Source organism: Microchirus variegatus, assembly GCF_963457635.1.
Source record: "Microchirus variegatus genome assembly, chromosome: 3".
NCBI classification, from domain to species: Eukaryota; Metazoa; Chordata; class Actinopteri; order Pleuronectiformes; family Soleidae; genus Microchirus; species Microchirus variegatus.
In genome coordinates, this window is record NC_139804.1 from 9,478,440 (window position 1) to 9,495,121 (window position 16,682).

At 43.1% G+C, this 16,682-nt stretch overlaps 1 protein-coding gene across 1 annotated transcript in view; it reads right to left on the bottom strand.

Moving 5' to 3' along the window:
- The window catches only part of cacna1ba (calcium channel, voltage-dependent, N type, alpha 1B subunit, a), a gene marked incomplete at both ends in the record, with an annotated part of 225,712 nt that overhangs the window by 9,198 nt on the left and 199,832 nt on the right, over positions 1-16,682 (bottom strand). Inside the window, 6 exons of the mRNA XM_083887152.1 lie at positions 1,963-2,082; positions 2,199-2,334; positions 5,666-5,835; positions 9,602-9,723; positions 11,293-11,400; positions 16,488-16,593. Of these exons, the coding sequence (XP_083743278.1) occupies positions 1,963-2,082; positions 2,199-2,334; positions 5,666-5,835; positions 9,602-9,723; positions 11,293-11,400; positions 16,488-16,593 (762 nt within the window). The remainder of the gene's footprint in view (positions 1-1,962; positions 2,083-2,198; positions 2,335-5,665; positions 5,836-9,601; positions 9,724-11,292; positions 11,401-16,487; positions 16,594-16,682) is intronic.

Sequence of the window (16,682 nt, forward strand, 5' to 3'; positions counted from 1 at the left end):
TCAGCAGAATAATTGAATTCAGTTCAAGGTTATATAATTATAATGATATATAAAGTAAACTGTATGGGTCTTGGTTTGGCAGCTGAACAGCGTATGAGCGTACTCTACCGTCTTGTCCGGAAAATATTTCCTGAACTCGTCCTATTTTCCAGCATTGCCGAGATAGTAGATGATCATATATGAATACCACGTCATCAATCTTGCAAGGGTAAGTCAAGGTGGTTGAATTTGAAGCAGATCTTAAAGACAATACTCATCTCTCCAACTCTCGACACTGTCACCATTTTTTTTGTTGTTTTTTTTTTTCATGACAGTGTGCACGTATACGGAGCCCCTGAAGTGACATGAGAATTAATTTTTAACATTTTTTTAAATCTCGAGTTTCAAAGTCGAGATCTCGAGTTTCCCAAAAATATCTGAAAAAAAATAAAATTTGAATTTTTATTAATTTTTTCATTTCATTTCATTTCATAGCGGCATGGAGAGCCAGCAGCTGGATTTACAGCCGAGGTCAGTGTTAGTGTGTGTATAGGCAAACAAACAAGAACCACAACGACCGTTACTCATTTCGTTATCACAAAATTACAATATTGAAAGTTGAAAGCGCGTTTCGTTTGTAGTAGGCAGTGGCTATTACGTTTCTTGAAAATGTATTACGTGTGTGGGATTATTGCAACACACGAATCTGTAAACACACAAACGGATAAACACACTAGTACAGTTGTAAAAAATATCCTGCTAAACTGTAAACGGCACCACGACTATTGCTAGCTTGGTTAGAGGCATTAGCTCGACTTCAGAGCATGAATCAGGCTGAGTCTGACGGAGATGCGGCTTCAGGGAGTGAGTGGTCCGTGGGATCGTCTGACGTCAGTTCTGACAGCGATTCAGATTCATTAGTAAACAACGGTATTATCACAATCAAAGTATAGGGCGGGAACATCACCACAGATAAGTTGTTTACTTCACTTGAGTTTGCAAGAAAGTTACAAGCCAGGTTGGCACAGTGGATAAAATAAGAAGAGCTTCCCCCGCGCGCTAAGACGCAAATGCCGCTGTTCACAACACAGGTGCTGAAAGGTGACAGAGCATCACTCGCCGTGTATCAGGACAAAACAAAGAAAAACGTCTGCACTTTGATTTCACATTTGTTTTAGTTTTTTTCAGATTTTTTTGGGAAACTCGAGATTTCAAATTTGTTTTTTGTTTTTTTATGTCACTTCGGGGGCTCCGTACACATACAATCATTTAAATAAAATGAACATTTGGGTGTCAGTACATTGAGACGAGCGTGCACACAGACGTCCGCTGCGTTCGCACGTGACATGACACGTATCACCCGTCACCCTTCATTATTTGGTATACCCGCAATACACATACAGATATTATCTGTATGCACATGTATCGGACATGTGTTTTTCAGTCTTTATGCAGGCGTAGGCAACACGGTTAAGGCGTTTTAGTATAGTGTGCTGGCATAAAATGCCCCTGATTCTGATACTGATAGCACGCACACTGCTGTTTTTTCCAGCCTCCCATTATTCCTACAGATTCTCTCACTCATTTCACCCAGTTACTGTCTTCCTCTCCCATTCATCTTGGGCTTTGAGCCATTTGCAGCCACTAGCATCTTCTTTGGTTGGCAGCAGGATGAAAGGAAAAAACAAAACCCCAAAAAAACAAAAAAACAACAACAGTGGACAAACAGCTGGCACCATGACCTAACCAGATTAGTGTGGACTTTTCCACTCAGTGAAAGCGAGATCAACAGTGACTCCTCCAAATGGGCTGTGAAAGGAATGCACTCTCAAGGCAGAAATCGATTAACATCACTCAGGAAATGAGGGGCCTTATTATATTTCTTAGGATCTCACAGAAGGCGTTTATTTTGAGTTTTGCTGCCTCAGCCAGACAAATGAGAACAATAGTCCATATGGTTACCTTTTAAGTGTCAAGTGTTACCTGCTGCTCAGCACTGAGTCGAGGCATAGATACAGCTCTGCCCTGGTTCTCCAGACCTGCACCAGGGACTGGAATTGTGCTGCTGACACTGGTCTCCATTTTTCTCATCTCCACAGACTCCTAGACACACACACACAGTCATTAGCATCATTACTGTGTGCGGGTTGGGTAGGCTAATTCATTACTTTCCTCTTTACTGTACTAGTGAACATCTAGTGAACATCTCTGCTCAGCACCTGAATGACTGTAGTCTCTGGTGTGTCGTCTGATGGACATCTGGACATGCTTCTTTTCATTTTGGCTCGGGGAACATCCTTATGTTTCTCCATCACCCAGGACGAAGACACCTTGATGTTGTGATCGTGACCTGGCCTGTGTGCGACAGCAGTCAAAGCTCAAAAACAACCACACCAAACAGGGGATCAAATCCTTGAAGCTGACCCTAACCTAACCCTTAAGATGTATTGAATTTGTCCAAATATTGTACGGTATAAGATTTGCTCTTATGTTTTCGTAGATGTGACAAGGATCTGCCAGCCAGGTGAGAATGGAGACCTCAGCAGCCAGTTGATATACACCACTGTCTCAGGATATCTCTACATTTTCTGTAATAATTTACAAAAGTCTTTTTGAAATATGTAACATTTCTATATGGAAGATAAACTTTATTCGCAGGGTTGAAAAACAACATTTGTTGCTGCCAGTTTGTCTGAAGGTAGCGATGAATACATAATAAAGACAGTTTAACAGCAGTTCTGCAGATGTGAAGTTTTTATATGTGTGCATAATATGCACACATATAACAACTTCACATATGTCACCATGTCAATAAAAATGAGCACAAACAACTGGAATTACTGCCCAACAGTAGTTTGCCTCTGGTGACCGATGCAGTTTCAGCTGATAGAATGCATTTTCAGACCCATATAAAAAGCATTTGTTGACATAGAAGGTCACCCAGATCTAATCAGTGAGCCCAAGTGAACATTTGTGTCAAATTTGAGAGGATTCTCACATGACGTCCTTAAGAAAATGCATTTATAATGCAAAAAAAGGGGAGGTCACAGTGACCTTGAACAGAGTCCTTGAGTCAAAGTGAATATTTGTGTGAAAATCGTACTAAACTTCCTATAGGTGAATGGTAAATAGTCTGTAATTATATAACACTTTTCTAGTCTTGATGACCACTCAAAGCTGCTTTTGCCCTTTGACCAATCCACATTTCTCCCAAAGGAGACTAATAAAATGACCTTAAAACTTAATTTAACCAGAAAGTCCATTAAGCTACAAATATCTTTTGTGGGGAAGGGGAAGCGTCATGTTAGCATAATGTTCGCATTAGCGACAGCCAGCGAAATGTAAATAAATGCTGTGTTAAAGTAGCAGAGATGTTGTAGAGCTCTGGTAGCTGAAGTAACTCAACTAAGGTAACACCCTCCTCTTTTCTCCTCACGGACACTTTTCATCATAAAAGTGAAGATGGTGAATAGATATGTGCCAAAACACAGCAATAATTTACATTATACTGCCTGTTGTTAATATTAACCTTATGCTATGTTATGCTAATGCAACACTTACCCTTTCCAGTGACAACAACACTATCTTTAGCCTGTAGACTACAGAGTTGAATGTTTGTCACAAAGACAGATTGCGACCATTTGTTTCCCTCCAGCCTCTTTTAAACTTTGAGTGACTCTCTGGGGTAAGATGAAGGGAAGTTAATCGGGAAGTTGAAGAAGTCAGGATACTGCAGGTCCAGAATAATGCTCTCTCCAGCTGTGTCCGCGCTCTTAGAAAGCATGCCTGGGTGACCTGGGATGAGACATGGGTTCACCACATCTTTATCCCAACACAAAGGGCCAATTCCAATTCCTATCTTAACCCTCAAGCTCAAACCTTAATCTTAACTGGCCTCAAAACCAAGTGTTGAGGGTTATTTTGTCACTTAGAAATGGGACACCCCTTAAATGCAGATACGTATTCAGACTGTAGGGGGCAGAATAATGCAAAAGCTGCGTCCAGTCTGTTAACTCCAAAAAAGAAGAAGAAGAACACATTTACGTCACGATTATTTATTACAATCCGTTTGTCAGTAAAGTTATTAGGTTGTCAGTTAGTTATAAGATGATACTCATACAAATACCACAACCACTGACATATTCAGCTGACAGTTACCACACACCACAGCTTATTGAAGGGTGGTCTCAGAAAATCTCAATATTGAGGGCGTTACAGCCCTTAAACTTGCCCCTCAACTTCATTTTTCTGAGAATCGGAACAGCACGTGCACTAGCGGGAGCGCATTTTTGAGATTGAGGGTTAAGCAAGGAATTGGAATTCAACAAAAGACTCAAGGCAAACAATAGAGATACATCAGCTCTAAAAACGTCCAAGCAAAAGCAGTGTCTCTTGGCAAGGTGATTTTTTTGGTGATGGCGTTTTGGGACAGTAAGAAAGTGCTCAGGATTAACTTCTTGAAACGGGTGAAACCAAGTGTCAAGCTGGTGAGCTGTTGTTCCATGACATGTCCATCCATGTAACACATGTGGCAATAACAGAAGTCTTCAGAGCTAGTATGTGGGGGTTCAAGATATGACCTTCATCTGCAACTGTACAGCAAAGCTCAAACATGGACCAATTGTGCATTCCAGTTAAAGGAGCCTATGTTGAAAATGTATGCAATAACAATCTTTCTCCTGTGACATTTTCTGAGTGAGGGCCAGAACATTTTGCAGTTCTCTCACCAGGATTTCTTATGTGGCAGCTTTTATGTCCGAGACAAATTTCCCCTGGGACAAATAAAGAAAGCTTGAATTTTAAAAAGGTCAATATCTGAATCAGTTCAGCAGCTAGAAACTGTGTGTTCTTAGTTTATCAGAACTCTGAATACAGTGAGAGTGTAACCCTAAAGCAAATCTGACTCTCAGTCTTTATTTTTCAGATAAGCAAGTAAGGTGAGTCAACTCACTTGCAGCTGGGGTGTAGTCATTGTCAATGATGTAGACCAGGCTTTTCTTTTAACAAAGGGTCTTTTTTGGCCCCTGTGAAATAACATTTGGGTGAATTTTGGATTATCTGCACAGCAAGTTGTGCTGGGGCTGTGTCTAATGGTCGAATTTAACCAAACGTGGTTTATTTTTCAACATAGTTTCAAGCTTTCATCGTGATAGTCAAAGCCAGTCCTCAACAGCTTATATTTCCACTGTGTGGACTCTCTTTTAGTCTCTGTGGTGGACCCAACACTCATTATTTTCAAAGTTTCAAGTCTCATTGTTCTGACATTACCCCTTCTTATTCAGCTGATTAACTTTTCAGCCCACCCACGTACATACCTACATACATGTCTATTTATGAGGGCATTAGAAACCCCCTTTATGTAAATGAGAAGGGGAGTTTCACATTTCAACAGTGCTTTGCTTGGAGCCTCCCTCTTTCCATTTTTCTTTCTCCTTTCTGTCCTTCAACTCTCCTTTGTCCCCCATTTTTCCTTTCACCCCAACCAGCCGAGGCAGATGGCTGCACATTTTTGAGCCAGGTTCTGTCTTTCTTCCTGTTTTCTAAATAAAGTTTCTGCCTTACTATGTACATGATGTGATTGTATACAAATAAAAGTGAATTGAATTGAATTAATTTCCCACCCCGCCATGGACCAAACTGCAGATTCTATTCTTGATGTATAAAATGGCATCAGCAGCACACTTACAGTGTGCCTCCATTGTTGAGAGAGCTGGAGCTGGGTCTGGTCTGTGGCTGGGACTTGGCTTGGGGCTGAAGAATGCTGGGAGGGTCCGCGCTGTTTAACATCATAGGCAGGTTTTTCTCCTGCATGTGAGTCAGAGGCAGCAATGGCTTAAATAAAGCCCCGACCTTGCACTGTGGAGGAGAGACAGATGGCAACATGCTGAAGACATTCAGAGGCAGCAGGCAGAATATTGCTGGACCCAGATGTGACTGCATGGGGTTCTATGCCATGAATGTGTGAAAACTGGGCACAGAATATTCATTTACTGCAGTCATGATCTGAATGTGTGTATGTATCAGGGGCATTTTATGCCAGCACAATATAATAAAAACGCGTGGAAAGCGCCTATGCGATGACATCAAACCTCTAACGTGTGCCGTGCTCGTGTAAATTCTATTCACTTTCAATGAACACACGGTTGTCATGTATGTGTAATGCAGATGCTGCACACGTGTTGCACATACGCCTACGTGGCGGGTGAACTACGCCTCATTTACGTGGCGACGACCACGCGTGACTGTTAAGTACAATTCTACATGAGCGTACAGACACACACTGTGTAGTGTTTGTGGAAATCAAACAGTGAGGGGTCATTCATGCCGTGCCACCTGCGCACGTAGTGGACGTCTGTGCACACACTCATCTTGAGTTTAACAGCTGCAAGTATTATAAGATAGACCGATGTGACAGTTTAGGCTATTTCAGTCACACATGCACACGTTAAGGTGTCTGAAGCGTTGGCTTCAGTACAATAGTGACACGCGCGTTAACACCTATAGCGTGTGCACACCTACAGTATAACTCTTAACTGCAGAGGTAGTAAATGCTCATAAATGAATAACACATCATGAATCCTCAAAGGGTTAGTCAAGGTGGTTGAATTTGAAGCATAAGCAGATCTTAAAGACAATACTCATCTCTCCAACTCTCGACACCACCATCTCTTTTTTTTTTTTTCAGGAAAGGGTGCATGTACAATAATTATTTAAATACAATTAAAAGTTGGGTGTACATTGAGACGAGTGTGCGCACAGGCGTCAGGTGCGTTCGCACGTGGCATGACACTTTTCACCCGTCACCCTTCATTATTTGGTGCACACGCAATACACGTGTCTGTATGCCACCGTATCGGACGTGTGTTTTTCAGTCTTTATGAAGGCGTAGGCGACGCGGTTAAGGTACTTTAGTATAGTGTGCTGGTATAAAATGCCCCTCATAGTGTGTGTGTGTGTGTGTGTGTGTGTGTGTGTGTGTGTGTGTGTGTGTGTGTGTGTGTGTGTGTGTGTGTGTGTGTGTGTGTGTGTGTGTGTGTGTGTGTGTGTGGAAACAGACATACAGCTGTGCAGTAGATGTGCAAAGTTGCAAATAACCAAATGCATACTCATCTATGACTGTAGTGTGCCTTAAAAGGGATTGTTCAGGGTTTTTTTAAGTTTGGTTGTTTGTACAACCCCTGGCACAAGTTATGGAATCACCGGTCTTGGAGGATGCTCATTCAGTTGTTTAATTTCGTAAAGCAAAAGCAGATCACAGACATGACTAAAGTCTTTTCAAATGGCAACTTTCTGGCTTTAAGAAGCACTAAAAGAAATCAAGAAAAAATTATGGAATCACTCAATTCCGAGGAGAAAAATATGGAATCTGACTGTAAATGTTCTTTCCCAAAACGAACACCTGCAACAGATCAGATCTGCACGTTAGTCTGCAGTTAAAAAAGGAGTGATCACATCTTGGAGAGCTGTTGCACCAAGTGGATTGACATGAATCATGGCTCCAACATGAGATATGTCAATTTAAACAAAAGGATTATTTTGTTTCAATTGACTTTTATCAAACTCCTTTAATAGGGTAAATCATCACGCAATGTTGCAAAAGTTGGTTGTTCACAGTTAGCTGTGTCTAAAATCTGGACCAAGTACAAACAACATGGGAAGGTTGTTAAAGGCAAGCATACTGGTCGACCAAGGCACGACACTGCTTTGACACAAACATACAAAGGAGTCTTTTCAGTGTACTGAATCATTAGACTCAGTTAAAAAGATTTGGCAAATCAATGACTCTTCCAGTGATGACAGTCTGTTGATGTCACATTTTAGTATCGACTCAGCTCGCTTGGAACCTCGCCAGAGCAGGTATTAAAAAAAACAGTAGGGACCAGGTACGATGGGAAAGCGAAAAAATGCAACTGAGTCGAGCCGTGTAGTACAATGCAAACACACTACAAAGGAACCTGAACTATCATGTTAACATAAAACCATGTAAAAACCTTCATCTGTTAAAACCCTTTTTGTCATCCACCACTGATTGGTAATAGGACTGGGCTTTACTTTTTTTATATATAATATAATATCGATATATATCACAATATGAATCAAAACAGTATTTCTGTAAAGCCAGGCGATATGGCTTATTAACAATATATGTGGATATAAAGCTGCACACAGGTCGTTTCTCTGGATTCATGAAAAGTGAGATTTTGAGTTTGTGCTTCTCACATGATTTATGATCTACCTTTCAATATTTTCTGTAAAACCAAACCATCATTATTTTCAGGTTTGGTAGAGGGAGACAACAAGTACTTGATTAATCGAGATAATAATCCGATTTGATTTGATTTGATTTATTTGGAAAAAAAGACATATCCAAGGGATAGAAACGCATGACAAAGTGCAAGCGCTTATTTCACTTATTTCATATCATGGTCCCTGATGTTACAAGACAAGACTTACAGTATATCCACATAAAACAAAACATTTAACAACATAAGAATGGACTATAAGAGGCAAATATAAAGTAATCTTCCCCAACCCTTACTTTCTGTATTAAAATGCAATGTGCATACAAAACAATCACCAACAGACAACAACTGACATGGAGGCAGACGTAAATTCTCCATGAGCCAGGATTTTACCTTTTTTCTGAAACAATGATAATTGACTATGTTCTTAATATCCAAAGGTAGCTAATTCCAGTTCACCACACCACTATATTTGAGAGTAAACTTACCCATGTTTGTTTTAAACTTAGGCAAGTACACATCTGTATTACTAGCTCTGGTGTGGAAAGCATGGGCATCCATATCCCTTGTGAAGTGATTTTTAAGATTATAATTATGCCGGTGACTTGTGATTGTACACATTATGGACCACCCTGAGCTGGAGATGAACTGCCCTAGCCTCCAGGGGGAACCAGCCGAGCTGGTAAAACTGGGGCTTACCCACATGATTCCTAGATGTGAGCCCCAGCACTACCCTGACTAACCTATTCTGAGCAACCTGTAGTTTGTCTTTTAGGGACTTAGTGAGACCACCATAACATGACCCAAGGCCGTAATCAAAGCAGCATAAAACCAGTGAATTAGATAGCAGTCTGAGGCTCACCGCATCAAGGAATGGAGCTTTCCTGGCTAGGAATCTGGATTGGCCATTAACCTTGGCCATAACCTTAGAAGCCATGCTCCCCCCATCTAGGTTAATGTCTAAACAGCATCCTAAATAGGTCACGGAGGGCTGGGCAGGGAAGAGCTGCCCACCAAGTCTGATATTGGACAACTCTTTCTTGTGCAGTCTTGGCTTAGAGCCAAACACTATACATTCAGTTTTGGCTAATAGCCAAGATTTTACTGAATTCCTCTTGCAAAATTACATGCATTAATTAATTAGATTAGATTAATTGATTATGAAAATAATCATTAGTTGCAGTTCCGTATTAAGACCATATATCTTGTCTCTTGTCTCAATATAGATATAATATTGATATATTGCCCAGCCCTAATTGGCAAGTGGATACAGAAACATAGTTCCTGCATGCATGCGTACATGGATCGTGGCTGTGCTTCAGTGTCGACACCTGTGTGTGTTTGTGCGTGGAGTTTGCAGGCATGTGTGGATGTTGTACCTGCGAGCCTGATGGGTTTTGTTGCTGCTGCTGCTGCAGCTGCAACCTCCTTGCTCGATTCTGCTTGTAATAGTCGAAGATCATGAGGGCTGCATACACTTTCCCTACTGTCAGCTCATTGGCTGAGGAAGAGAGGAGAGGAGAGATGTTAGGAAGAGTGGAGGAGGAGAAGAAAGGGGGGAATTCTGCTGATTCACACTCACCCCACTGCTCCCTCATTCATCTCTATTTGCCTGCTTGTCTCAAAACATGTTTTTAAAAAAAGGGGGCGGGGCATGTTTATGTGAGTAATTTTTTTAATTCACAAGAGGCAATTACATTAGATTTTTTTAAAGGGTAAACAAAACAATCTTCATCAGAGAAACAGGCTCAGGGAAATTACTCTGAACACTTGTGACCAAAGGGTGGTAGCGCATGCAAAGTACTGCAGGCATGAGATCATAATTTTGAGGTTTTGGGAAACAGTGATCTGGGCTGGGGCATGATGACTGTCTGAAAGGTGGAACCACTGTTTGATTGACAGCATTGTAGACATATACACGATAAATGGTAATGGTAAATAGTTTGTATTTATATAGCGCTTTTCTAGTCTTGATGACCACTCAATGCTGCTGTACACTACAGTTTTACCATTCACCCATTCACACCCATTCAATCACACTTTCATACAGCACATCTATATGCAGCGCATTTTCTATCACTCATCATACCTACTCACACGTTGCCGGCACAGCCGTCAGGAGCAACGTGTCCTTGGGCTTGCCATTTCTGTTTGAGCATATAAAACTGCACACCTGTGCTACTCAACACTTCACCACCAGAGGGCGATCATGCATATTGTGCTGATATCTTACCCATTGACAACAGGTGTTGCGATTGTGAGGATATACCAGTTATATTAACAATATTTTGTTTGTCAACAGCCATTAAACCGTAGAAGTAGAACGCATCAAAGCACACAGGAGCACAGGGCACTTCAGCACTCATGGGAGTAAGAATTTGCTTTTGTGGAGGTAAATAACAAGCCAGTGTGCCTTTAAAGTTGACTAAAGAAGACCCTTTGAAATAGTTGAATTCAGATTTGTTTAATTACTTTTTGGGAATAAAGTGAGGGATTTACTGTTCATTATGTTCACATTTTGTGAATAAAGAAAGATTTTGTAATTTCACATCTTTGACAACTCATTTGTCTAATGATGTTTGGCCTTCTGCTTCTTTTTTTTTACTGTCAATGAGGGAAATACAGAACACAGCCACAAATAGATCCATAAGGCTAAGTAGTAATGGTCTTATTGTCCTTGTACTGCAGTGCATTCAAACTATTTTATTGAATATTACCTTAATAATTCATATGTGGTTTTATAACACAGAGATATTCTGTTTAAGTTGTCCATCTGTTCTTTCAATCTCAGCGTCAGTTTATAAATAACGGCCGGATATGAGCTTCCCCTGTTTCAAAGACAGCAGCCTTCACTGTACTCAGTGTCACGCACGCAGGCAGGCACGCACACACACACACCAATAGAACAAACATGCATCAGCAAGGATAAGAAACGATATGAGACAAGGAGCGAAGAGGAGAGGAGAGAATATCTTCACAGATACAGAATCGTGTATACAACACTCTTCACAGCATACAGTGCTGTGATCACAGTGTATCATGGGTCAGGCGACGATGGCGAGATGCTTACGTTTATGTGGTGTCACCAGCAGGTCCATGGTCTTCTGTGAGAGGTTGGGCCACACTGTGGACAACTCCTTCTTTAACTCAGCGTCAGACAGTCGCTGGGCTACCATACCTGGATATACACAGTACAACAGACAGACTTTATTAAAGCTGCACAATATTGACTCAGTGTTTGAGTCTTTCAAAGTGCTCAATCATAAACGCTCAACTCCAAGTTCTGTCACAACCCCTGGATTATACAGATGCTTCTGTTTTCTTTTACCTGAGGTTTTTAGTTCTCAGTCTGATTTTCTCTTCCTCATTTCTGGTTTTATTTTTAAGTTTTTCCTTTGTGTGTACCTTGTCGAGTTTTGTCTCCTGTCCTGTGTTCCCTTTAGATTGTCTGTTGCACCCTAATGTGTTTCACCTGTGTCTGATTACCAGATAATTGATGAGACACAGGTGAAACGCCACATAATTAATCAACACACCTCACCAAGGTACTTGTTCCTAAACACTGTCATCTAAAACATAATTGTGACAGAAACACAGATGACATGAATGAATATTTTATTTTCCTCAACAATGACTTGATTGAAACCACCTTTACAACGTCAGCTGTTTGTAATCATCTCAACAACTGCAGTAATGTTAACACACAACAAATGGTCTTCATGAAATCCATTTAAGATGGGAAGGGGTCCAAAATGAACCTGGATGGGACCCAGGAGCATTCCTCAGGCCCATATCCCTCCCAGTCTACCAGGTACTGGAGCCCCCAGCCCCGACGGCGAGAAGGCAGGAGCTTCTTGCCGGTGAACACCGGGCTTGGCCGGAGGGGAGGACTGGACTTGACAGGCTTTGAGTGGCTGACATGAAAGATCGGGTGGACCCGCATTGACCTTGGTAACTTGAGCTGGACAGAGGCAGGGTTGATCACCTAGGCGATGGGAAATGGGCCGACGAACCTGGGAGCAAGCTTCTTTGACTCCACCCGGAGAGGCAGGTTCTTGGTGGACAACCACACTCTTTGGCCGCTACGATAGTACGGGGCAGGGGTCCTCTTCCGATCCGTGGCTGCCTTGTAAGACTTGGACTGCCGAAGGAGGTTCTGGCGAGCCCGCTCCCAGGTTCTCCTGCAGCGTCTCACCAAGGCAAATGCGGAGAGAACAGAGGATTCAGAGGGAAGAGAGCTGGTTGATAACCGTAGACAATGTGGAAGGGAGACAGACCAGTGGATGAACAAGGGAGTGTGTTGTGGGCAAACTCGACCCAAACCAGTTTTTGGGACCAGGTCTCGGGATCTTGGAAGGCGGTGATGTGGAGACCAGTCTCCAGCTCTGTTCAGGCGTTCCGATTGGCCGTTGGTTTGAGGGTTGAAGCCGGATGAAAGGCTGACTGTGGCCCCAAGTTGACAGCAGAACTCCCTCCAGAAGTGCGAGACGAATTGCGGTCCTCGGTCCGAAAACAATGTCTTTGGGGAAACCATGAATTCTAAAAATGATATTTAACATGACCTTTGCAGGTTCCTTGGCAGAGGGGAGCTTATGCAGGGGAATAAAGTGAACCATCTTGGAGAATCTGTCCACCACCGTCAAGACCACTGTGTTACCACGTGAAGGGCGAAGTCCTTTGACAAAGTCCATGGAGATGTGGGACCAGGGGCGTTGAGGGATAGGCAAGGGCCTGAATTTACCTGACGGTTTCTGAGAGACCTCGTTAGCGACACACACAGAGCAGGCATTGACATAGTCAGATACATCGGTGATCATTTTAGGCCACCAAAAACGTTGCTGCACAATGAATAATGTCTTTCTTTCTTTTTTATACCAGGATGACAAACAGTCTTATTGGTGTGGGCCCAATGAATCACCTACCCCCTGAGGGTGTGGAACACAAAAAGCTTGTCAGCCAGACAATCTGGGGGAACAGTGATACCTTCGGCCGCCGCTTTAACTTTACCCTCTATCTCCCATGAAAAAGCTGAAATAAAACATGTTGCGGGAAGGATCATCTTGAGTTCTTAATTTACTTGGTCATGGGTGAATATTCGAGATAGTGAGTCAGGCTTGAGATTCTTTGAACCAGGTCGTTAGGAGAGAGTAAAGTTAAAGTGGCTGAAACAAATAGCCCGTCTGGCTTGTCTGGCATTTAGCCTCTTAGCTGATTTTAGGACCTGAAATGGTTGAGAAGCTCCCTCCAGCCAGTGTCTCCACTCCTCCAGGACCACCTTAACTGCCAGCAGCTCACCATCACCAATGTCATAATAACATTCTGCTTGTCCTTCTTCTCCACAAAGAAGAATCCTGCTCCGGCACGGGAGGAGGGAGGGATGATTCCGACAGCCAGGGAATCCCTTATGTAGTCCTCCAAAGCCCAACGTTCTGGAGCTGAAAGAAATATATAATTTCCCCCTTGGGGGCATGGTAGCTTCGGTGAGATCAGGGTTAGGGTTGGAACGGGAAGTCAGAACTGTGCTGTGGGGTCTGGGCAGACAGGTCTTGGCACACTTCAGTCCCCAGGAGGTTATTTTCCCACTAATCCAGTCAAAATTGGGATTGGTATTTTCTAGCCATGGGCGCCCTAAAATAACCTGATGAGCCATAGAGTCAAGAATGTGAAAACTTAGCTTTTCCCTGTGAGAGTCCAGAAAAATTACTGTCACTGACTGGGTGAGGTGGGTAATTCTACCCAAAGAACTGTCTTCTACGGTTCTCACCTCAAGGGGGCATGGGAGAGCAAACACTCTCAAACCGAGTCTCTTGACGAGGGAAGAATTCATGATGCTGGCATCAGCTCCAGAGTAAATGAATACAGGCAAAAACATGGAATCAGAGTCAAAAATAATTTTTACCTGAGGCTGGTGTAAGGCTGGGTTATCGATCACGAGGCTCACAAACTGTGAGGAGTTGGCCGATCCTCGAAGCTGCTCCTCCATTCCCGGAGAGGCGACGAACAAGCCCGAAGGCGTCCCTAACTCCTGGTCCCACTCGGTGAGACACTTGTCGATTTTTACAGCAAGCGCAATCAGGGAATCTAGATCCTCCTCTCGGAGAGTGCTTGAAAAAATGCATCTGATAGGGCAGCAGGGTTCCACTTGCTCTCAGCGGCGAGGGTGCGAAAGTCTATGGCATTGTCAGTAACCTTGCGCCTACCTTCCTGAGCTTGAGCAAAGTTCTTGTGGCTTCTCTGCCTGGCGTGGTGTGTTGAAAAATCTGGCCAAGAGCCCGTGTGAATCTTACGAGTGAAGAGTAGGCTGTTGAACGTCAGCTCCACTTGGCCCGTGGTGGGAGATGATAAATGCCACTTTGGACCGGTCAGGGAAGGCTGACGGCTGAAGCTCAAAGTGCAGCTAGCACTGTGTCAAAAAGGGTCTCACGTCCCCTGAGTCCCCGGAGAAGTGCTCAGGATGGGAAAGCTGCAGGCAAGCCGAAGCGGTGCTGGCAAGAGGCTGTGCTTACCCGTATGGACCCGGAAGAGGGGTTGGGTCAGACGTCGCCTCTGCAGGCATTTCCCGTGGCAGAAGAGAGAATAATTCATGAAACTGTGAGCCCAAATATGTCATCATTGAGCCCTGGCGAGCCGCCAATTCTCTCAGCGAGTTGCACAAGGACGTGAGCTGCTTCTGTTGTTGAGCCAGCTCTTGTCCCTGTGCACGAAGGGCATGACGAAAGAGAGAAAGAGTCCGAATCCACTGAGTCCAAGTCTGGCCAGTTTGTTCTGTCAATAACTCAGGCGAGTCAGAACAAAAGACTCAAATGCAGGATTCAGAACACGTTTCAATCAATAATCAGAGTTTATTTACCAGGCAAAGGTTCGGTACACAGGAGGTCAATCAGATCTGGCAGAGGTACAAAAATGTGAGGCAAAAAACTACAACAAACTGGCAACGAGACAAGACACAGAGGGGGAATATAAGCCGTGCTTGATTGGGGAGTGATTGCATGCAGGTGTAGGAGACACAGTCAGGGATCAGGTGCACACAGACGAGGAAGAGGGCCAGGCAGACAGGAGCCTGAAACAGAGACAGGGATGAGTGATCACAAAAATAAAACAGGAAGACAAGACATGGAACATTAAGGTAAAAGAAAACAATTATTACTACCAATTATTCTGAGATTTTAACTTAGCCTACTTCTATGTGTTCACATTTTCAAGACTTTGGAAAGAGGGATTTAAGACATTTTAAAGCGGACCTAAAACTGGAGTTCCAATTAACTGTTTTTTGGTGTATCTGCGCCATTACCTCGTTTATGAAGCCCTGAAGGTTCAAAACAAACCGTTCAGCCACTGCTGAGAACGCTGTGTTGTATTGTAATCTCGGGCTCAGCGAGATTTCTGAAAAAAAAAACCGGTCCGGTTACATAAACAGCATTTCTCATGAACAGCAGATCCTCCTGCTCCAGGCAATAGTCCGGGCACATCCGGTTGTGTACATTGAACCGCAGAAGAAGAACGTCCGTTGTGGAGGTGTTTCACAAGCGACAGTGTCTTCTGACTCTGAGTCTGACTCCGGGTCAAAGTCATAAAAGGGACTATCAAAGGGATTATCAAAACAATGTAGCAGTGCATCCACCGTTCCGGAGGGGGAGCTGCGCTTTTGAGAGCTGGTGTGCTGATTACATCACTTTCAGGTATTGGCCAATCACAGGACAGTTGGGAAGGCTCTACGCTGGCTGTCCAATCAAAACACAGTCTGTCTTCTGGGGGTGAAATTTCAGTCTGAAACAGTGCGGCTGGCGAGAGCTTCAGTGAGGAGAGATTTAAGATTAAGATTAGTCCCTTATTAGTCCCGCAGTGGGGAAATTCCAATTAATGCAACTCAAGCTGTCTCAAGCTCGAAGTCCTAACCACTAGGCCACAGCTGCCCATCGGCTCGTTTCCAGCATTGTACACATTGTAAGTAGACCTCCATAACTCATATATATATGCGTTTTTAGATTAATGACTTGAATGCCTTTTAAGACTAAGGACCTGGACTATGACATCATAATTTTCCCAAAATAGTTTGTGTCCACAAAAACACAAAGGTTTGGTTTTGAGATTTTTACAATCTGGGACCCATTTTCCAAAAGAATTGCATTTCTGCAGTTCTAAAAAAAAGGATATGGGAAAAAAAAACAAAAAAAAACTCATGCAAGTCTGAATGGGGTCAAAAAAAAAATCTATTCATTTCTACTCATGTATGTGTTGTACCCATGTGTGTTGTGTTTCTCTGACCTGAACCCAGCTTGATGTCCAGGGCAGTGCGAATCAGGGCCATCAGCGTGGAGGTGAAGTGCACGCTGTTGTCGTCGGCTATGGGCATGTTCATTTTGACGAGACGCTGAGAGGAGATGAGGAGGAGGAGGAGTAACCCATCAACATCAGGTCAGGAAGTGAGAACTAACAGTCAGTCAGAACATACACAATCCA